Raw genomic sequence first — 23,275 nt, forward strand, 5'->3', positions numbered from 1 at the left:
AAGAAAAGGTGGCACCAACATCCATGCGAATTTTTACAGACAAGCGTCATGTTTGTAAGCAAAGGTGGCGCTGCGATCGGCAGTGACATGATTATGTAAGCAATAACGCAGTGTGCCTACACTGCACAAAACGACGCTGCCTTCCGAGCCAGTTCGCGTGCGCGAATAATCTGAAGCGTAAGCTTCGTTTGAGCGTAAAAATAGTTTGGTCTATACCTGGAGGGTATTTCAGCACGTTATCAGCCGATTACAGCTGTAATTACCTGGCGAAGAGCGCTGCATTGGCTTCCTTCTCCGTGGCCTCAACAGCGTGCGGCTACGGTACGTAGGCGACTGCCGTGAGTGATTAAGTTAAATAAAAACGAGAAAGAACAATGTAGAAGAAAGACTAATAGTTAACACAGTTCAACGTACGGGCCTATTCCTAGCGCATGCAAGGAGGACGACAATATTAACGACTGGAAGTGCGTTTTTCATATGACGACTCTTTTGAATGGCTTTCTGCTGCTTCAAGCACTCACTCTAAAGAACAATATTATGCTACAATTTATAGTAAACTAGAAATCACATTTATAGCTGAATTTACAGGCAACTTAAGTCATAGAATATCATATTTAGTAAAAAGAACTCAATCTTTTAGTTCTTTGTAACATGTTCCCATAATGCGCTGCCAACTTGTTTTCGCCTGCTCGATAAAAAAGACGTTTGACATCTGTCCCATCTTACACACGTAGCAAGGTCATTCACAGGTTAATATCTAAATGAAGGCCCGTAAGATTGCTCTCATTTCGGTCTCTTGGAGAGACGCAAGAGTGCAGGTCCAACGTTCTCCACGATCGCTTGCAGCGAAATTTGCGCGATCTGCAGAGCCTTTTTAATATTGAAAATTTTATATTCAAATGCGCGTCATCTTATTCTACTTATTTTGTACCCCTCATAGTCGATTCCTCTTTGGGACATTAAACTCCATGTACCATATATACTTAAGTACCCTGCTTAATCAGAGCTAGGTTGTACGTGGATATTTAATTCGTTCGTCGGGATCTTATAATGACCTCCAAAAATAAAATTTAAAAATATGAAAAATAACGCTGCGGGACTGCTCGGATCATAACTATATTTACTATTATAGAACCGGTGATGAAGAGTGACTCGTTAAAACTCGCGAAACTAAAAACTGAAAGGCTACTTTGCAAGTCCGGGCCTCTTATTTCGGCAATATCGGACTGGAATGACCGCTCAAGGTAATTGCAGTTACCTTCACAGCAGCTTTTGTGTCCTTTTCTGTGTGAACATATGCACGGGCAGTACTGCAAGTGAATGAAACTCACAGTGCAGCTTCCCTGCGGGATCATACGCACACGGAATATCGCGTCTGAGCTTCTTATGGCTGAGAGTATATCAAACCGGGCACCAGCTGCAGGCGTTTGTTCTTGCACTATTCGTCGTGCCGCCGACAAACAATCATGACAAATAAGGGTTGCAAACGAACTGATCTAGTTTCGGTGCAGAAGTTCAACGCACGTTAGCCGCGAAGGCAATCCGTCACCGATGAGTCTATTTGTCGCGCTCAACGCCGCTGCCCTTCGCTCTCATCTTCATCCGACAGCAAGAAACAAGTGAAAACAGGTACCACTTTCTTTTTTGTGCCTTGTGGCGCAATAAACCGCACCACACATTGCAGGAATATCGGGAATAATGCTCGAAAACGCAGCAAGCGCCGCGCATCCAATGCAGACGGCCCATGCTTTTGCCTACACCACGAAAGTCACTGCTGTCGCCAGCGTCGCCGCATCTCCACTGACGTCACGGGCTGACGCTCGTCTATAGAGTATCTAAAAGGCCACAACAGCCATCATCGGCGCTATAAGAATCATATGGGCCTGTGCGCTGCAGAAGCACAACTTCTTGCCCTTATAAAAATTTTATGTGTGTGTCTGATGAGAGTATGTTGCTCTTTCACAATGGAGACACCAGAGTATCTTCTGAGTTTCAAATGAATTTTCTCGAGTTATTACTGTGTGTCTAAAACAAATTGGCCACCGTGTTTCTGGTTGGTCCTTAATGTGTGCATTTCTTGTGAGTTTTCACGAGTATTGACCAATGAGCGTCTGGTGGCTTTCACTTTAGTTTTTGATGTGACCTTGTTTGCCGACACTACATGCAACTGAGTTAGTGCCGGTATTTTTAGTTACAGAAACCAAAAACAGACATTGCATTTTGGGAAAATGTTTTTTTATTCATATTGTGCAGCACAGCTTGGATGCCATTCGCATGCCTGGTTTCTATGCTATGAAAGGAAATAAACTTACTTTATTTCCCTGCACAGCATAGAAGACAGGCCCTTTTTGAGGTGAAGCGACATTGTCGTGAAGTAGTCTCACGTGTACCCTAACAAATACAAAATGAAATCGCTTTGTATTACTGTTGACAATACTTAAAATAATTCAAGCTTCATTTCCAGCTCACGGATAAGCTTACGCACACTTCAGCACATGCCGTTGAAGCATTCATTTGTGGAACCAAGTTTGGTGGAACAAGACTCATGAGATAATTTCAGACGCAAGCGGCATGGCTCACTGTGTTTTCCTGGCACCTGTACATTTTAAACCCTCATAAATAGCAGTTGGTGGGAGAAACATGCTGCACCGTTCACAGAGAAAACACAAAACCATAGCTTTCAGGTACATCATACATGGTACGAAATTTGGTTTTGCTATTCACAACAATGCAAACAAATTTTCTTCAGAATGATTTTTTTCGCTGACTACACCGTTAGTAAAACAAAGATTTCAAAGAAAGAGATAAAGCAACCAAACCAAGGCAGCTATTCATTCATACCACCATTTTTAGCTATGCTTAGGGTGTGTACTTAATCACGCATCCCTGAACGTGTCATAGAATGTGGTGATGGCTTGCAGAAGGGCACTGCAGTGTGCTTGCTAGTAGATGATTTAGTGTGTTCCTCGTTCGTGCTGTGGGGTGTAGGTGAGCAGCAGGCAGGCTCCATGCATCGGCCAGTCTGAAGTGCTCAGGTAACTGCGTATATAAAGAGGGAAAAATCGACAAGTGAGACAGAGCCCACAACTATTTTCCTGGTAATGAAAAGAGACACAGCTATATATTCAGTACCTACAATCATAAGGATTCCGGGCAAACAGCTTTAAGACGACTGCTCAAAGCATAATTAAGAAAGTACTGGACTTCAGCCTCAATGCAATGTACTGTTTGCCAAAAGTAACCAGCCTGCATGGTGTGCTTCTCATTTGTATAGGAGAGCCTTTCTAGTTTCCCTAAAGATGAAAAGGTCACGATTCAAAAGAGCCTATTTTTTCTCCACGAGTGTGAGGTGCACCTACTTTAAAGTTACAGAATAGATAAGAAAATTGGTGCTTAAAAGGAGTATGAATGTTTCTTTTATGCATAAAATGAAAACACATGAAACATTTTCTCAATTATGGCATGTTTGAACAGAGTATATTCCTTCAAAACTCAAAGAAAAAAAGAAAAAACACCTTATCAGCCCATAAATTACTCTTGAAGGTGATGAAAAAAAAAAGAGTTCAAGAGAACACACTGCGTTATTCTATTTCCAACAATGTTATCAAAGGTGAAACATGCAGCTTCTCAAGCATCATTGTAAGTGTTCGAATGGAGGTGCATAAGTAGTGAACACAATGCCCTTTGCTAAAATTTTACCCTTATGTCAAGACTGAGACCTGTACTGTGGGGAGATTGCATATGCAATTACATCATTATGAACAATTGTCAAATTGTTACATAAGCAGTACGCGGCGGTACAAGCCATTTGTGGGAGCAAGCAGCAGCTTAAAGTGACACCCATATGAATGCATAAACACAACTGTTTTGAAATTTCCAACCTTCAGACTGCAACTATGGCAAGTTTCTTCCCTTAGCATAGCTAAGTGCATTCTAGAGCAAAAAGAAAAAAAAAAAAAGGTGTGTACGATGTCATTTCAAAGCGAATATTTTTAAATCACTCCAACATGACCCTGTCGGATGTTTCACATGTCCCCATTCTGTTTAAGCTCTGTTCAAGTTTCTCAAGCAACAAAACCTGATTTCCTTATCTAGTATTACTTCTGAATTGCAAAACTGAACAGTAAACTAATAAACCATTTGAAAATGACTGCTCTAGCAAAGCTACGAAGAAACAAATAAATTTACCTAAAAGGGGCAAAAAGATCTCAACATGTATTTTATGAATAAACGACTGTTACAAAAGAACAATAAAGCAAGTATGTTAACAGCAAAAAGACAAAGCAAAGAACAGGGGTTGCGAAGGCCATCGCTGATGCACTGCGAAAAGAAATACTGGAAACTGTCATTCCCAACTGAATTCCTAAGGCGGTGCTACGATCGTCTATGCACACTAAAGGATACTGATGCCGCCACACCCTGCGTATGTCACAGATCAGCATTGGCTCACAATAACGTGATCAGGCATGCTTTTCCATTATGGCCAAGGTCACATGGTTAGCTTATGGGCAATGTTTTGAGGAGCGGGGAGCCAATTTGCTGCTTTTGTGCTGTCAATTTAGGCCGTTCTCCCAATGAGAGAAAAAACAAGAAGTTTCAGCTTTGATAACATTGCTGGAAACAGTACAATGCAACATATCGTCTCATATTCATTTTTCATATTCAATTTAATGCTTAGTTTTGCTATAAATCATTTCAGGCCACCTTCCTGTCCAGTAGTAATGCAAGGGCATGTAGCATTCATTAAACGACTTTAAAATTATGTTGTTCCTCATTAATTATGTTTACGTCCTCCAAAATCATCAAGCAGTATTAGTAATGCGCATGTAGTGATCATTGATAATTTGCACTGTGTTTCAAGTTGAAACACACCGTGTTCTCTCAATGGGTGGTCGCAATGACCGAGAAAATACACATCATACTTTCCGTCGACTTTTCACATTCTGTGCTTACACATTAGCAGTTCACAAAAAAAGCCTTTGATTTTCAAAACAAGAAAAAATAATGTGAAATGTGAATTGAAAATCTGGTTTAAAGCTGTTGCTAAAACACAGAAGATATTGAATGTCTGTTGAGTTCCTTTGTACTCATTAAGAAAACATTAAGGCCAAACCAGAAACTCAAAACCCGTTTTCGTAAGGGTGGGAAAGAAATAACGTAAAAATAAACGGTTTACAATCATAAATGTCCTAACATTTCCCTGTATTAAAGGAAGAGAAACGCACGTAACTGTAAAATGTCATCAAAATACATTATGTCCTCAGATTCTATTGGTCAAATATAACCCGCTATCTAAAGTAATATTTCCGCTTATCAAAAAGGCTTTTGCCAGCAAACAATTTTAGGAAACAAATATTATGCCTCAACCACTTGAAATAGATTCGCTGTTGGCATTTCAGGAAAATTTTACACTGGTGCTCTCGGAGTTTGCGCTTTCGCCACTACTGTCTCTGGGGGATATGTTAGCGCCTCAACAAAGTCGTCTGAGCGCCAAAAGCCTGTTCTCACCATGTTCTGACACTGCGCGTGCGGAGTTTGCAATGAGAAGCATCAAAAATTTGGAGTATGCTTAATATTCGCCTTAAGAGACGTTTTCTTTTTTTTTTGTGTGTGTGTGTGGGGGGGGGGGCAATAACAGACCGGGACAGACTTCGGCACTGTTCTAGGAGCCTTCAGATCTTTGGTATTGGGGAAAAGGAAGGCGCCGCATCCGTGTCAGTTCTCAATGGTTACCAAATTTACAATGAATGGCGTACAGTTTGCGGTATACAGATCGTCACTTCGACGCCCGATCGCAGATTAGCCTCAAAAGTGAGACCACCCTCAATGTTGCGCAGATAATGTTTGCGTCACAATATTGATACGAAATCACGTACGCATCTTTTCCGCTCCTAATGGTTATCGGAGCTACTAATGCTGACGCACACCTAATCTCATTGATTGAATTAATTTTCTGCCGCTTTATTTGCTGCCGGCAAGACATGTGTGCTTTGTGCTGTTTATATTCGCAACGAGTAATGCAAATATCTGCCATTCGTTCGTAGAAAACAGCATTCTGGAAACGCGACTATGAGCGAACTCATCGCAACACGTTCGGTGAATTATCCGGTGTTTTTTTTTTTGTTTAATCGTGCATGAACGTAATCTCTATGATTAACCAAGTGTTAAGAAAAATTAAGCCGTTGTAGCATAAGGTTTGAATTCAGGCGCTGGCGCTAATTCCTACGCAGTTTGGGCGAAAGCATGAGCGGCAGGCAAGTATTTTATACTAGTAGCAATCGTAGGATATTTGTCGTACATTTCATTCACATTTCGGCTCTTTTGTCCTTTCGGGCGCCACCAGCCGTGATATTTACAGGTTTTTTGCGCAAAGATTGTATATTGTTTTGGCCTTGTTTGAAGGGTAATCTTCAAATTACAAACTTTGAATGTACGGCTTATGCGAAATTAAAAAAAAGAGCGAGTCTGTGGAAAAAACAAACCATTTTTTAATCTGAAGCGTAATATGAAATATTTGGTGTATGATGTCATTCATAAAATTATAGTTATTCAGCGATATATATTCAAGGATGCATAAAAATGATAGAAGTGGGACGAAAGTGGCATTTATGGTTAGATATCTCTCTATTTACTTTGTTTTCAAGACCGTAACTGGGCCTGCTCACTGCGTAACCCGGAGAGCTGAGTTCGCAATCATCGCCTTATTCATTACACGCATGCAACTTTACGCATTCAAGTATCATCTACGTTCCGTGGTAGGGTCATTGTTTGTTGAAACCACTAAATTCAATGCCTGATAAAATGCATGGTCGGGCAGTAATAGTGAATTTATGTGTTAGCCGAGGCGTAAAGCGTTGCCATTACGGTATGCCGGAAGGAAGCCCGTCTAATTCATGTTATTGTAATCGACGATATATATCTTACCTCCGCAGCGTGTTCCCGGGGATCCGGTGCGAGGAACAAAAAGACTGCGTCACACTTTGTGTATCACGCTCGAGCAGTTTGCATCTCGCAAAAAGGAAAACAAAAACTATCAAGCAGCTAATGGTTCCTGACCAATGGGCTCGTATCCCTCTGGCATGCAGGTCTATGTGGCCTTATTTCTGAACTAGGGTCGCCTCTAAAATGGGTACTGTACTGTGCTTCACAAGCTGCGTACGGCACTATTTAAGCTACGGATGAACTTATCTGATCAGTGTTGCAGGAACATAAAATGAAGTGCCTCAAATAGTTCAACAAATAATGTGAATTGTAGTCGGAAAGCACTGCTTAACGCGGTCAAACCGAATCACGAGCCTTACAAATAGAATTAATAAAGATTTGTATGGTTTTCGGCAATATATATAGCTACCGGGAATCTGTGCGCTTACTATTTAATGTGTTGAATACGGCCACGACAAAGTGCACCTTTTAATTTACTTTAGTTCACTTTGAACTGTTGATGTGCAAAGAAAAGAAACATGGTTTAGTCATTCTTTGAGACGCTGAAAAAATTGTCGCCAGTATTTTGACCCTCAATTAAGTAATAACAAGTTTCATTTGAATATTACATTCCAGAAATGCAAAACTACTCAGACAATACATGCAATGATATTCAACGAGGCTTCCATCTGTTTTGTCTTGATTTGTATTTATAATTTTAGCTGGGACTTACATCTTGGTGGCATAGTTGTAATGTATATAGATTTCAGAACACCGTCAATGACATGAAGTCACTGAGCATTGAGCACCCTTTGAACGAGCGATACAAGGCTTGGAGAAATTAGGCGAAGGAAAAACGTTTCCGCATTTAAGGTTATGACCCTGTGAAGCGTAAATGGCTCTACATTTGAGGGTGTAATGCACAGCGTTGGTAGATCTCCCCGTTGTGGATCCTTGTCTGATTTCCTCCACTTGGCTCCTAGATCAAACACTAGTCTTTTAGTTGTGCCTCTGTTACTTCACACATACTCATTATTATAATTGTATAAGAAACCGCATTATGTGAGTAACATCCGACATAAATATAAAGTCTCGCTTTAGCCAAGCCGCCCGAATGTGCCTGCATGGCCTGCAGGGGATAGTGTGAGTGACTGGAGGGCCAAATGTACCGAGTTCAATTTCCATTTCACAAGAGCTACCCAAGTTAGCTGACTATGGAAACTCCGCTCCTACTGTCTGTTATATTGGCAATAAATGTTTCTACGAACCCGGCTATGTCACATGGTCTTCGGAGGTCAAGGGTTCGCTTCCCACCATCGGCACGTTGTTTCTTCTTCTACTTTGCGTTTAAATATCTTTCCCCTAAACACATTACATTACTAATTTATGTGATTACCAAGTAAAAATTAAAAAAAAAAGACAAAGTACAATCCCCAATGCTTTCCTTGGCCTCACCGACTGTTGGCTTCTTTCCTTCATGTATTATAACCAGCACCCTCATTTCCCCTTCATTTATCTGCTTATAGCATACGGGGGTCTCGGTTCTGACAGTTTTGAAGCCATAGTTAGGGTAAGAGGGTTCTAGGACAGCTTTCACCCTCGCTCTTGATCACGTTCTACGTGACGCTGGCGGTAACTCAGGACGTTCCACGTCCGCCGCTATGGTTGAGGGTGGCGCTGGTGAACACTCTCAAGGTTCGTATACAGACAACCCAAGAAAATAGCAGGGGGATAGCGGCCGATGCAGCTCAGTTGGAAGAGCACCGGACGCGATATTCGGAGGTCGTGGGTTCACTTCCCACCATCGGCACGTTGTTTTTTCTTCTACTTTGCGTTTAAATATCTTTCCCCTAAACACATTACATTACTAATTTATGTGATTACCAAGTAAAAATTAAAAAAAAAGACAAAGTACAATCCCCAATGCTTTCCTTGGCCTCGCCGACTGTTGGCTTCTTTCCTTCATGTATTATAACGAGCACCCTCATTTTCCCTTCATTTTTCTGCTTGCGGTCTTACTGCGTCACACAACTCGATGACCCACATGGGTCGGTCCATGTCCATTGCCAGGTACAGCCTGCCCAAGATATTCTCGTGGGTTTTGGCGCCATCGTTAAGTTTTTTTGGAGAACAGGGTCCTTTTCGCGTTAAATCTCCACGCGTAGGATTCGCTCGTGTTTCAGTCAAAGAAATAATAAATAAAGAATAAGTTTCTGGACGCACAATTAGAAAAGCGATGCAAGTGAAACAAAGTCAGGTCGATTATTCCCCAAGGTATGCTACGAATAAGTTGAATGCGTGAGCTCTCGCTTATATGCATTTTTATGCTTCGCTAAACTTACCATTTCGTCGGTTGGCATGTTTTTTTTTTTCTATCCAGGGTTTCATCCCTCTAAGCGGGGATTCCAGAGGCGCAACTAGCCTATCGCAGCTCAAGCAGCATCCTGTCGATGAATGTGAGCCTCAAGTGAAGATATGCCCAGACTCGGTTCTGGTGATAATATATTCCAGTGGAACAACGGGATTGCCTAAAGGTGTACAGCTGACTCATCGCAATGTCATCGCGCAAGTGATAATATACGGGTAAGAAAAAGTGCATTGAACTTACGCTTATAAAAGGACGGTAACCCGGTTTTCAGCCTTTCATCGTGACTGGTCCTGTTTTGTTATGGCGGAGCTCAATGTACGATTCTCCGGAAATTAGAAAGCACGTGCTGCCATTTTGTGCAGGGTGTCTCGATGTGACCTCACTAATCCTGGGCTAATTATCTTACTTTGCCAACATCACGCTCCAAGGTTCTGTGCGAGGCACATATCGTCTCTGCCAGACTGCCACGATTTCTTCCCGGTAGATTAATAGCGGAATAAGGAAAAGCTGCTGCTGGTCGCTTTCTTTTTGTATCACACACGATGCTCTGTGACTTCCTATTTGCTCCGGGCTATAGAATGTAGCACAATCGTTATACTCTGCTTGAGTACGAATTGGCATTATTGTGAAAGCCTCAGTCGTAACCAGCCAACCAAGATCTCATACCGGAGCTCCCTTCATAAATTAGAACGGTGATTTTTTAACAAGTACTCTGGTCATTGAACGCTGTGTTGTTATGGTTCGAAGATGACTAGGAAAGTAATTCGGAAACTGCTCTAGCCTCCCGTAGGTTTGAGAACTTGGGCTTTTTTTTTGTTCATTGCAGCTTTAGCTCACTTAGGTCCACAATATTATAGTGCGTCTTTTTATAGAGAAGGGCTTGTTTGATAGAGAACAATTCTTTAGAGATTTACAGCTGCTCAAGTATTACAGCAAAATGTAGCAGATCAACAAGCTATCAATCCATCACTCCACAAAAAACCTTCATCGGGCTCACAGGTTGAATTTAGGTAACACCTCATACCAACTTCAGCAAAACGCGTTTCGAATGTGATTTCACGTGGGTCCGTTAGGTGGATCAACGAGGCGTTCAAGACCACCACCTGACTCCGACGCATTGGTACTGAGCCGATCTCTCCATCTATATGCTCTCAATAGATGACGCGGTAAGATTTGAAATACGGCGCAATGCCACACAAAATTGCCAGTGCTTCAAAACCGTTTCAAACAAAGAAACTCAAGAGTAAACAATAGTAAAATCACCACATATGGCATGAATGATCGCGAAATATGAAATGAATATAAAGCGGTGAGAGTGAAGACGAGGACCTAGAAATTGGCACTAAATACACTCGATCCTCAATATATCGAACCAAAAGGAGATGGCGAAATAGTTCGATGTATAAAACATGCCAAAAGATGAGCTCCTCGCAACACATAAGCGTCATTACGCTCTACCCTAGCTAGCGGAGCCCATTGCTTGTCTCGAGAATGGCGATCCTCGTAGCACACATACGCGCATCAGCGCGCTGAGCGTTGCCAGGCGCTCAAAAATGGTGCACCCCGCCGGGGTGGCGCAGTGGTTACGACGCTCGACTACTGTTCCCAAGGACGCGGGATCGAATCCCGGCCTCGGCGGCAGCTTTTCGGTGGAGGCGAAAAGCAAGGCGTCCGTGTGCTGTGCGATGTCAGTGCACGCTAAAGAACCCCAGGTGGTCGAAATTTCCGGAGTCCTCCACTACGGCGTCTCTCATAGCCTGAGTTGCTTTGGGACGTTAAACCCCACAAACCAACCAAACCAAAAATGGTGCGGAACCTCACGTGTCGCTTCGTGCACACGAACGCGCGCTCTAAATATTTGCTAGAGTTGGATCGGAGCGTCGCAGCCTACGTTGGTGGCACTTTGCGTATAGCCCCGCGTGGCGCGTGTGTCGTTGGGGTTGCGGTTCACATCAAAGCTCCTGCGAACGGTGCTTTAGGAAACGCCACCGCTCGCCATAACAGGTGTAATTCTGTTACTGGCAAGCTATAAATGTTATAATACCACAGCTAAAATAGGCTACAGTTTATATCTTCGTCTCCGGCAGCGAAGCAAGCCACGTGAAAATCTCCGCAAGCCTTCGGTCAGCTAGGCAGGCTTCACCGCCTGACAACAGGTGCATTGAACTCTGTGTTTCTAGTAGTGTCGTGTTGAAAACAAGCACTTCAGACACAAATCCACTTCCAGGCCAAGTTTAAGTTCAACTCAAAAAGCGGGTCTAAAGCGTTAACGCTGCCAGGAGGGGCACAAGGTTACGCAGCTGACACGGCTCCGCGAGGGATAAATAATCGTAGGAGTGTCATTAGGAGCGGCGCACCTTGCAGGGGCGCTTCCCGCTGTTCGATACATCATATATTCGGCTGAGCGGGAGGTCGATAAACGCTAACACCGCTCCGTTACTTTTGCATGGGCTTCTCAAAAGGACATTCTGGGAGTTCGATATTGCCACGAAACCTTCAAAACAGTATTTGTTGTTTTTTAACAGCCGCCGGCATGCGGCCTTATTACTGTGATCCTGGCATGCGTATCAATTCTGTATCCCGTGTTTGTTCATGCTCGTTGTCGCGATACGACGCGTTATCATTTTCTTTCTCGCGAACGATGCGCCGAGATCTGTCTCGAAGATTCCGATCACTCGCGTATGTTCCTACAATGTTCCAGGTTGTGCTAGTAGCAGTTTGCGCCTTTATCTAGATTGTTCTGAGCAGCCTTTAAATTGAGCGTTGACGAGTGTGACGGACATTTTTAGTGCATAGCATTACTAGCAACAATCACGGATTTCGCCGGGGTCTATCCGAAGCCGCTCACTCTCTCTCTCTCTTCGTGAACTTGAAGCGGAGAAAGAGAAGGTGGCTACTCGCGCGTCTCAGCATTGAGGAGGTGGAGCAGCCGCGGAGCTGTAGTAGAAGCTTCTCTCTTTCTCTGTCTATCCATCTCTCCGTGAACTTGAGAGGAGGAAGGAAGAGTGGCGGCGCCTACATCCCGCAATCTAACACTGAAGGGGCGGAGCGATAGCATGATGCATCCACTTAGAGAGTAAGACAGTGAGAGAGGGGCGTGTCAGTTGCGGACGTGGAGGCCGTCCCATGGCAGCGTTGCACAAGCGTGTGTGCGTTTGCTTCGCGTCGCAATGGACGACGCCGGTCCATCTGGCATTGCGGCGCAGGTTCGCTGGGCTCGACGTGCTGAAGCACAACGATTACGATGGCAGCGGAAACGTGAGTCTACTGTATGTGGTGTTGCAGCTAAACGGTGCAAGAATTTAGAAGCACAAAGAACGAGGAAACGTGCCGAGCGTGCTCACGAAATGGCTCAAGACACTGAGCGTCGGCGTGAAATGGATGCCGAAGCGAAGAGGAAGAAACGTGCGGTAGAAACTCCAGGGCAACGGGATGCTCGACTGTAAGCGAAGGCTGCTGCCAGAAAGGTACACGCCGCTGAGAGGCTCGCGAAAAATCAAGATGCGACAAGGATATTTCAAGGCGATTTTCTTGGCAACCCGTTTGGATACGCCTGGTCAGTGTGTGACAGACTGTGGCATATGAAAGACTTGACTTGTGCGAAAAACAGTATGTGTACAGTTTTGAACTTAATTTTCCCTGATGTTGACACAAGTAGTTTTAAACTGAGTCGGACCTGCAAAGCTTACCTCCAGCGAGACAAGGTGCCGTTGTATTCAGTGACAGATGGGTACAATTATCCACCTAAGCCATCGAACCTACCGTACCTGAAGCCAGTTGCGGAACGACTCCTATCGCCAAGGATGCCGTTTATGCAAATGAGACGTTTGCTATACAACAGGGGACAATACGGTGTAAAGGGGCCTGTCGTCAATGTACCGGTTGAAAAGGAAGAAATGTTGACTGCTTTGCCGCGAAACATCGATGATGACTATGCTATCCAGGTAAACATCAAACGCCGAATGTTTAGCAAGAGTGTGTATCTGTCTAGTATGGTGTCCAGAGATATGCTTGTGCCTTGGGCTGAATTTCTGAAGGATACGCCACTGTACAAGAACTACAACGTAAAAGTGGATGTGGTGAAACTTGGCGAACAGTGCGACAATGTTGAAGCCCCTACTGAAGAAACTGTGGAAATCATGGGTGACTGTACTGATGTAAATGATCCAGTTGCTGCAGTAATTGCTTTATCACTAGGCCAAAACATGTTTGTCTGGGATGACAGCCCTGTGTTAAACATGGCGATCGGAATGTTCGGGCCTTAGGTTTGTGTGTTGTGTGTTTTGGAAGCGCAACCGCCGGCGCTGTTTGTCTTTGTGACTGCTGGCCACCTCTTGCGTGAGCTGAGGGAAGATTTTGGAGCGAGTGTAAATCGCTGAAGTGTATGCATGAAAGGTATAGCGGGGATAAGCGGTGCTACGCACCTACTTCGTATTTGATTAACTATCCAAATCGGCCATATTTTTTTTTTATTCCACGAGCACGTTTGTTGCTATTGCCGCCGCCGAGTTACTTATTTTTTTTGCGGGCGCAAGTCAGCCCAATAAAGATTTTCTTCCCTGCACTCCAAGACTCTTCATTCGTGTCATCGGCTTTGCCATCGCCACGTGATGATATAAGAAATAATTCAGTATATAGGAGTGTGATATATCTGTCATCGACTGTATTATCAAACAACATACACCAATCTTGAAAGCGAGTCATCAAATGTAAAGATTACTGGCGGCGTTAAGAAAACATAACCATTCATTGTCTGCAGCTAGAAGGTCAATGTTCATTAAAATAATAAAAGGCGCTATCACGTTCAGTTGGCAGTGCGATTACCGGATTCTTTTCAAAGCATAATAAACGAAATTGTGTGGGTGTGTGACTGCAACTGCATCCACAGAGATTGGCTGCCTGAGAATTACGGCATGTGTAAGACACCAGCGTGAATAGCGACTCATTCGAGTGAATTATGGGACCGTAATAGGTGCACAACGTTCATTTTGCTAAAAGAAAAATTGAGGCCGTTGGCCAGAACGGAAAAGCATGATGACGGAGTGAAATCCCTGCAGTACCTCAGAAACTGCTGCCTTTCACAGCCATCAATAGACAAGCACGGCTAGGTCGCAGTTACAATATGGATATGACATAATGACTTCGAGCGCTTCAACCTTCCAAAAACAATTGTTAGCCTGAAAGGTAACCAATTATAAAATAATAAACACTGCCGACATAACTGCTTGTGAGACAACGACAAGGCGATTTTCGGGTTGCTGATAAGGAGTGCGCGAAGTCGGTCAGCATAAGGACGCAAGAAAATAACTATTAGACCCGTCAACCTTATCTGAAACAGTCATGTAGATATTATTGGTATTCTTAATTATGCGAACCAAGAAAATACGCACAATATTTCCGGTATGGGCGAGGTGTCCTACAAAAACTACAAAAGTTTTTCAACAGACAAGTTTCGCGCCCCGATATCCAATTTGTTGAGCGGCTCTTCATTCCAGATGACTATGAGTAATTGGTACCTAATGTTTATATATACCAGTAATTATCAATACGAATCAGTAAACAGCTTTCTTACTTTAAGCTGAGACATTTACAACAAAAGGTGTAATTTTTTTTTTTTGTTTCACACATAAGGAGAGCGAAATTCGCACACTTTTTGTTAAGTAATGTACTAACAACACGCCATCGCCAAACCGAAGAACGCGATGCGCAATTTCTTCGCGTCAGCGTTATAGCTGCCGTTCAGCGGAAAATTTGGCAGCGCGGTGGTGCCAAGAGGGACTCGAGACTGGTAGAAAAAGTGTGACGTTGTACTTGGAGCGGCAATTTAAAAAAAAAAATAAAAATAAAAACTACATAGATCGTGATTACAAGATCGCAGCATCGCGCAAAACGCTTTTAAAACATGCAAGTATCATGTAAACAATTTTTGATGGAAAGAAGAGTTCCGTTCAAATAGGACTCGAACCTAGAAAACTTGAATCCCCAGTCAAGCATGCAAACATGGGCCACGAGCTCAGTTCGAACAGTTTGGTGAAAGTGGGACCAATATATGTGTGGTGCATTTTCAAATAGATATATGGTAGTTTACGGCTGTATGCTTAAGGAGTGTGCAGAAGGTTATAGCGACTCTAATTATGAAGGGCTCATACAGAGGAATGATCAAGAAGGGGAAATACTTGAAGAACAGGGAAGAAAATGAGTGGAGTTTGATGGAAAGCCTCCGTACGCTAGCCATGAATACAACATGCCTAGCGCACTAAACTTCTCGTCAACTAAATAAATCATTGAGTAGGCATGTGTATTTCGGCTAGAAGCTTGTGTAGGCGAGTGAGGATCCACAGCAGGAGGTGCTGACGAGAGCCATCAATGTTGCCGCATCACATCCTTATTGAAAAGGGAGCTTCCTCCTAATTTCTATACCTCGTACTAAGTATAGCAATTAGCTTCAATTTAATTTAGAAGCAGTATTTTGGGAACGAAAAACGCTAGAACGAAGTATATATGCTTTAGACTGTGCAAAATGTTGTACTATTCGCACCATGCTTTCCCACACTGCTTATGCAGGTTGGTATGAGTTGCAGCTCCAGGTGAACAGACGGACGCCGGAGAGGTCAGGCAGCCCATTAACTCAGGCCGCTTAATTTTACGATTGCATTCACGGCAATAGAAGGTGCTGCATTCGTAATAATGACGCAATTGTTTCATGAAGCCGCATTTTCTGTTTTTGAATAACTTTACTGAGAATTGGTGAAATGAAACACGGCTCTACATGGAAGGCCCTGACTTGCTACGCGATTTCCTTCTCCAAAGTAGAGAGTGAATGGACGACAGCGTCGGTGGGTTACATTTGACAACGAAAAGAGAAAACTTTGCAGAGGAGAGTGCCGACACCTCAACATAATATACTCCGTTCACGTCTTGCACAAGCGGCCCTGATCTAACATGGAACAACCATATCAATGCAATTGTAAGCAAATCATCCAAAGCACTTGGCTTCATCAGGCGTCACTTGCACCAAGCTAATCCTGCTACCAAACTTTTGGCATATACAGCCCTCGTCCGCTCGAAAATAGAATACGCCTCTTTAATTTGGAATCCACGCCAAATGTGCCTAATCAACAAATTGGAGTCGGTTCAGAATAAAGCAGCCAGATTTATAACGAAAAACTACTCTCGCCATTGCAGCATAACCGCCATCAAAGCACCGCTAAACTTATCATCACTTGAAAAGCGAAGACTGGTATCACTCTTATCTTTTTTTTTTTCACAGGCTCTATCATACTCTCTCATCGTTCGCTACATGTTATATCAGACCCGCCCACCGGATATTTCCGCGCTTAGATCATAACTTCAAAATTGAACCCACGTTTTCACGTACGCATCTCCTTAGTCACTCCCCCTTATTTCTTGCCATCCACCACTGGAACAAATTGCCTCAAGATATTGTTTCCACAATAAATTATGATGCTTTCATACAGAAGCTGATGAAGTTCTGAAAAACAAATTCTTAGTGGATATGCCGCATTCAGTACAAGGACAATTTAACATTTCTGTCATTACTATTATCCACGGTCTCAATTATTTTGTCCATTATATGTGCTTGAGTTGGTATTGTTTTGAAAGTGTAGAACATATTGTCTTGTATTCAACTATGTAAACCCACCTATGTAATGCCCGTAAAAAAGCCTTTAGGTTATTAAATAAAAAAAGACAAATCCCGCCGATGGTTCGTCCTGTTAAGTTTCTTGCCAGACAGTGCTGCGGTTGGTATGGGGAGATAAACGACCTATTCAGTCATTGATTAGAAAACATGAAGTATACTTTTGTGCTCTTGTGCGACGGACGATAAAAAGAACAATAAACGTGAATGTAACCTTCGGCAATACCTGAGAGCCTCTAACCCGCGCAGCTCTCCCCCCTACCGTGTCGTAAGAGTAGTGTCGTGACGCTGGGGCTACGTCGACCCGGCCTTCACTTGGTAGCGTGCAGAGACTCGGGGTTGAAGAAGGACTGAATCTTCGTAGTTGGTAAAATATATACAAGCAGGTTTAATGGCACTTTGAGAAAACTTATTTACAATATTTACACGAAAAAGAAGGGTACATCAGCAAAATGGCAAGCGTTAAGAGTTCATAGCGAGAAGCGACTGGATGAGCCGTTTACCCAGGGCCCAGAGCGACATTTCGTGCTCTGCAGCGTCCTTAAAAACCCCCTATGTCCAGCCCCTCTCTGAAGATGCTGACCAACCAAATCCAGGGCACGCCCCTCAGGTATCGGCATCCAATCGAACACATCACTGCACTGATGGTCTGAAGCACTGACTGGTCCGGCATTCATTCGTTGGGCGTGATCACTTGTTGGCGGGAAAAGCTTGGGAACGGCGAGGAGAGGAGGTACATTTCTATTCTTCAGCAAAGAAACCACAGGCTGGTTCTGGGGGTTTTACTTCTCAGAAACCCGAGTGCACGTGACGCCGCATAGGGCTCCCAACATGGTCCCTTTTCGACAATTGCAAATCTTTCCTGCATTCCCGGGAAATCACTTAATGGCCGTATGAGTCATGCTCTTCTCTTGTCCTGCACGTCAGCGGACATGTCACTCTGTCGTCTCCTTTGGATAGGAGGCATTCATCACTGGAGGATAGCACTTCTCGACTGGAAGGGTGAACAAAAGAAAGCACTTCCTGCTATTTCCCGCAGGGGGACGTTTCTTTGTGTTTTTCCAGACGTTCTCTTGACAGGGCCAATTTGGCATTTGCAGGTTGTCCACAAAGCAAAACATGCTTACAAAACAGGATTCCTGGAAACAGGCTCACTTAGAGCCAATGGACCATCACCACATATTCACAAAACTTTTCCATGCCCACAGGCGAACAATAGAGCGCGCAAATGCGGATGCTTGGTCGTAACAGCCTCCTCCCCCGCCAGAAGAGACTCGGAGGGCAGCAGCCGCAGCTGCTGCATGAAGAGACGACTTAATGGCCTGCACGTGAACGCTTGAAGCTCGCTGTTGCTTGTCGCGTTGTCTTGATTGTTGTAGGCCAAATTGCTTGAGCTATCTGAAACTCAACCACATGTCGAAGCAAGCACTCGGCTCCCGTCTGAAGAGACCAGGTCAAAAGAAAACTGCCATTGTTGTTCGAGAAAAGCCCACTCTCAAGACGTTCAGGACCCACGTATGCCTCGAAAACCAAACGTGCTGCTTTACATAGTCATCTATATTCAAGCGCACGAAAAAAAAAAAAAAAAAACCTGATTATCAATTTGGATACATGGTGAGGAACATCTCGGACCGCTTAGAAAGAGCGGCTAAGCGCGTCCGCATTCCCATTTAACTTCCCCTTTTTGTATCTTATTTCAAAATTGTACTGCTGTAAAATCAAGCTCCACCTAAGAAGGCGACTGTTCTTCGATGTCGCAGTTTGCAGCCAAGCCAGGGGACAATGGTCCGTCTCTACGGTGAATTTGGCCCCTCCAAGATAGCACTGCAATTTTTGAATGGCCCATACAATGCAAGCGCATTCCTTCTCTGACGCGCAATAAGCCCTCTCTCTAGAACTCAGTTTTCTGCTCAAGTAGAGCACGGGGTGCTCATTACCGTCGTCATCTCTCTGGCAGAGAACAGCACCTAACCCTCGATCACTGGCATCACACTGGACCGTGAATTCTCGGCCATAGTCTGGAGCTCGCAATACCGGACGGCTAATCAGCACAGCCTTCAGGTTTACGAAGGAGGCTTCCTTTTGTTCGTCCCAGACTACATTTGTCGGTTCTGTCTTGCGGAGAGCGTCGGTCAGAGGGCTAGCCAAAGCTGAATAGTTAGGGATGTAGTGATTGTAGTACCCAGTCAGACCCAGGAATGCTCGAATTTCCGTCTTCGTGCTCGGCCGCGGGTAGTCTGCTACCGCAGAAATCTTAATCTCGCTGGGTTTCCTGAAACCTTGACCTACATTGTGACCCAAGTAGTCCACGGTCGCCCTTGCCAGGCAACATTTCTCGGCCTTTACGGTTAGTCCAGCTTGACGCAAAAGGCTCAGTACAGCTCTTAGATGTACCATATGGTCCGCCCATGAGTCGGAAAAAACCGCAATGTCGTCTAAATAAGGCACCGCGAATGTTTCACACCCCTTTAAAACCCTATCCATGAGTCGGGAAAAACAAAATGGAGCATTTTTGAGCCCGAAACTCATCATTGTTGGCTGGTAGCTGCCCGTCGGAGTGACGAAAGCCGCGTATCTGCTGGCGCGTTCAGTGAGCGGTACTTGCCAGTATCCTCGAGTAAGGTCCAGCGTAGTCACATATGCCGCTCTACTGACCTGTTCTACTCTCTCCTCAATATTCGGAATAGGATACACTTGATCCCTGGTGAGAGAATTTAGCTTTCGGTAGTCTACCACAGGCCTAGGGTCTTTACCTGGAGCTTCTACTAAGATCATAGGCGAAGCATAATCGCTTTCCGAGGGTTTTATTACTCCCAATTCCAGCATGCGAGTTACTTCCCTATCCAGAATTTCTCTTTGCCTTGGAGAAAATCGGTAGCACCTTGATCGCACTGGCACGTCTGAAGTCAGCTCAATATCGTGCTCAGTCAAATCAGTTCTGCCTGGCCTGTCCACGAAGCAGGCCTCAAACTCTGTTATTATCTCGCCCAGATCGGACAGCTGGGATTTCTTTAGTTCTCCTCTCTGCTCCGTCTTTTTGAGAAGCTCCTGAGCGTTGCTTCCTTTTCCGCTGAGGCAAATCAAGTTGTCCCCCATCTCCTCGGGAAGGTTTAACGTTAGATTTACCACGGCTTCCCTCTGCACATAAGGCTTCATAAGATTGCAATGATAAATGCGCACTTCTTTACGCCTACCGGGAATTTTCACTGCGTAGTTAGTGTTAGAAAGCTTTGCAACGACTTCAGCCGGTCCTTCCCACTGTACTTCGAGCTTATTCTGCCTTGAACTTCTCAGCAACATCACCTGGTCCCCGATACAAAACGTCCTTTGACGGGCTGACTTATCATAGTACACCTTGGAACGAGCCTGGGCTGACTTCATGCTGGCCTCAACGAGTTCCTTAGTGTTATGTAAGCGATTCAAGAGGTTCAGAATGAATTCTACTACTGTTGGGTCTTCTCCGCGCCCCTCCCAGGCTTCGCGCACCATTCGCAAAGGTGAGCGCAGTGACCTTCCGTACACCAACTCGGCTGGGCTAAATCCAGTGGATTCGTGCGGCACTGACCGCAAAGCGAAAAGCGCTGCAGGCAGGCAGGTATCCCATTCGCGCTTGTTTTCATAGCACAGTCCCCTCAGGACTCGTTTGAGAACAGAGTGCCATCTTTCTACGCTGTTGCTCTGCGGATGATGGATCGAGCTATGCACTACCTTAATGCCGCATCGCTCGAGAAATGAGGTGGTGAGGACACTCGTGAAAACGCTACCCTGATCACTTTGGACCTCGGAAGGGAATCCAACTCGTGCAAACACTGACAGCAGCGAATCCACTACACTCTCGGACGTCACCTCGCGCAGCGGAACAGCCTCTGGAAACTTTGTGGCTGGGCATAACATAGTGAGGATATAACGGTACCCTGACTCGGTCACAGGAAGTGGCCCAACTATATCTATTACTAACCGGTGAAACGGCTCGGTAATGATTGGTACTAACACCATCGGAGCTTTCCACTTATCTTGCGCCTTTCCAACCCGCTGGCACGTGTCGCATGACCGTACAAAATTTTCCGTGTCCTTAAAACATCCAGGCCAATAGTATTCTTGCAACAGCCTCTGCTTTGTTTTCTTTATTCCAAGGTGACATGACCACGAGCTGCCATGGGAAAGTCGCAGTAAGTCTCCGCGGTACTTTTGGGGAACGACTAATTGGTCCCGCTCTACTCCGCGCTTATCCTTGAATAAGCGATACAGCACTCCCTTTCTCATCTCGAAAGAAATATTGTTTGCTGTCTTAGTGGCGCGGTGGCGCTCCCTTATCTCCTGTATATTGGGATCATTGGCTTGCTCTATAGCTAAGTCCTCTCGGGTTCCACTTAAAAGTCTCGTGAGATTACTAGACACTGGCGGCAAGAGGTTACTCTCAAGAACGTCCTCATTCCGCGTCTCATCAAGCTCACTTTCAAGTTGACTTATCTGAGATGCCTCGCTCTCAAAGTTTTCTGACCTGCTATCTTCCGCATTTACCATTGTTTTGACTGCCGTTTCCTCCGCTGTGGATTTTTCTGGAATGAGCAGTGTAGCTAGTTCTCGCGCCTTTGAACGTGTTAAGGCTTGCACAACTCTGTCTCCGAAAAGGATGCCCCTCTTTCGCAGCAGCATGTCCGATTTGTTGGAGAACAAATACGGATAGCACTTAGGAAGCTTTCCTGAAACGGCAGCCTCGGTTGTTAATTCGCCGAAAGGGCCCTCGATGACCACGTTCGCGATCGGCAAGCACACACTCTGTTCCTCAACTACCTGTCGGATCCATGCACACTGTCCTGTATAGTCGGAAGGCGATACATACGCCGGATGGACAACATCCATCGTTGCGGCCGAATCGCGCAGTACCTTGCAAGGCTTCCCGTTGACTACTAGGTCATGCAGGTAGGGTTCTAAAAGCTGCATATTTTCATCGCAGTCCCTGACATACGAGAAAGCAATCTTTTCTTTCCGGCAGTTGACGGCAATGTGACCCTGCTCATTACACCTAAAGCATGTGAGCGGCTTCCTAGCCTCAAGCTTATTCTTTGTGTTCTGCACGTTGGTCACTTCCCCACTTTTCTCACTGCCGTCCTTTCTAGGGAATTTGCCTGAAGAAACCTTCATTTCTTCGTTTCCAACTCTAGCAAAGTGCCTTTCCTGACGGTTTTTCACACTGAACTTGGGATTGCGGGGCCTATCCACTGCTGGGTTGCTTAATTGTCGGCGCGAAGCATACTCCTCAATAAGTTCGGCAGCTTCAGTTGCCGACTTGATTTCGCCTCGGTCCTGTAACCAATTTCTTTCTTTTTCTGGGAGGCAGTTATAAAACTGCTCCAAAAGAATTCGCTCGACTACAGCGTCCCTATCACTGTAGGAATCAGTGCTCTTTAGCCACTCGCCCAAATTAACTCTTAAATTGTACAGGAATTCAGGGTAACTCTCGTCCCTGGACTTAGTAGCGTTCCGAAAACGTTGTCTGAACGCCTCGGCGCTAAGCCTATACTTTCTCAGAAGGCAAGCTTTGACCTTCTCGTAGTTGTCCGCGTCCTCCTTGCTTAGCCGCGCGACAACCTCCGCTGCCTCGCAGGGCAGAACCGTCAATAATCTCTGAGACCAAGTGTCTCGCTGGAAGGACAGTTTTTCGCAGGTTCGCTCAAAGTTAGCCAGATACAGACCGATATCCCCTGATATCACATATGGCTGCATGTACTTTGACATCTTGAAATCTGCCTCCTTGTTGAGACGAGGTACCGCTAGCTGGGGACAATCGCCCGACCTCTTGCTCAACTCTAGTTCTAATTTCCGGAGCTCAATGTCTAGCTTCTTTTCCTCTCTTTCTCGCTCCTTTTCCTCTTTTTCCCGCTCTTTCTGCTGTCTGAGCTGCTCCTTTTTTTGGGCGATGAGGTTCCATGCTTCACTGAGCTCCTCATCATCGGTTCCCAAATCTGTGATTGCCTTTATAATCAAAGGTTTTCGTGCCAAACCACTTGTATCAATTCCCAATTCCTCACACAATTGCAACAGTTCCGGTTTCTGCAGCTTTTGTAGGTCCATGATCGCTCCGAGTGTCGGCTACTTCCAAAACAACAGTGCAAACTACCAAACCTAAAGGCGTTTCAACACTTTTTACCAGTTCTAAAATCTAACCCTGTTCTAGAACCTGGTCCACATCAGAAGAAAAGCCAAGCACTCACCCACACATGCGATCGATGTTCCGAGCTGCCCTCTTGTTGGCCGATTGTTGCTCCTGCTTGTTGCTTGAGATGCCACCTCCGATCACCAGATGTTGTGGCTTGTAGCTTCAG

At 44.8% G+C, this 23,275-nt stretch overlaps 1 protein-coding gene and 1 pseudogene across 1 annotated transcript in view; both read left to right on the forward strand.

Moving 5' to 3' along the window:
* LOC146184687 (uncharacterized) overlaps positions 1 to 23,275 on the forward strand; it is a 69,451-nt gene that overhangs the window by 19,207 nt on the left and 26,969 nt on the right. Inside the window, exon 4 of the mRNA XM_084608600.1 lies at positions 9,302 to 9,504. Within this exon, the coding sequence (XP_084464726.1) occupies positions 9,302 to 9,504 (203 nt within the window). The remainder of the gene's footprint in view (positions 1 to 9,301; positions 9,505 to 23,275) is intronic.
* LOC146184688 (uncharacterized) lies at positions 12,534 to 16,785 on the forward strand (annotated as a pseudogene).

The sequence above is a fragment of the Amblyomma maculatum genome, chromosome 7 (assembly GCF_055883805.1).
Source record: "Amblyomma maculatum isolate TAMU_Amacu chromosome 7, ASM5588380v1, whole genome shotgun sequence".
Taxonomy (NCBI): domain Eukaryota; kingdom Metazoa; phylum Arthropoda; class Arachnida; order Ixodida; family Ixodidae; genus Amblyomma; species Amblyomma maculatum.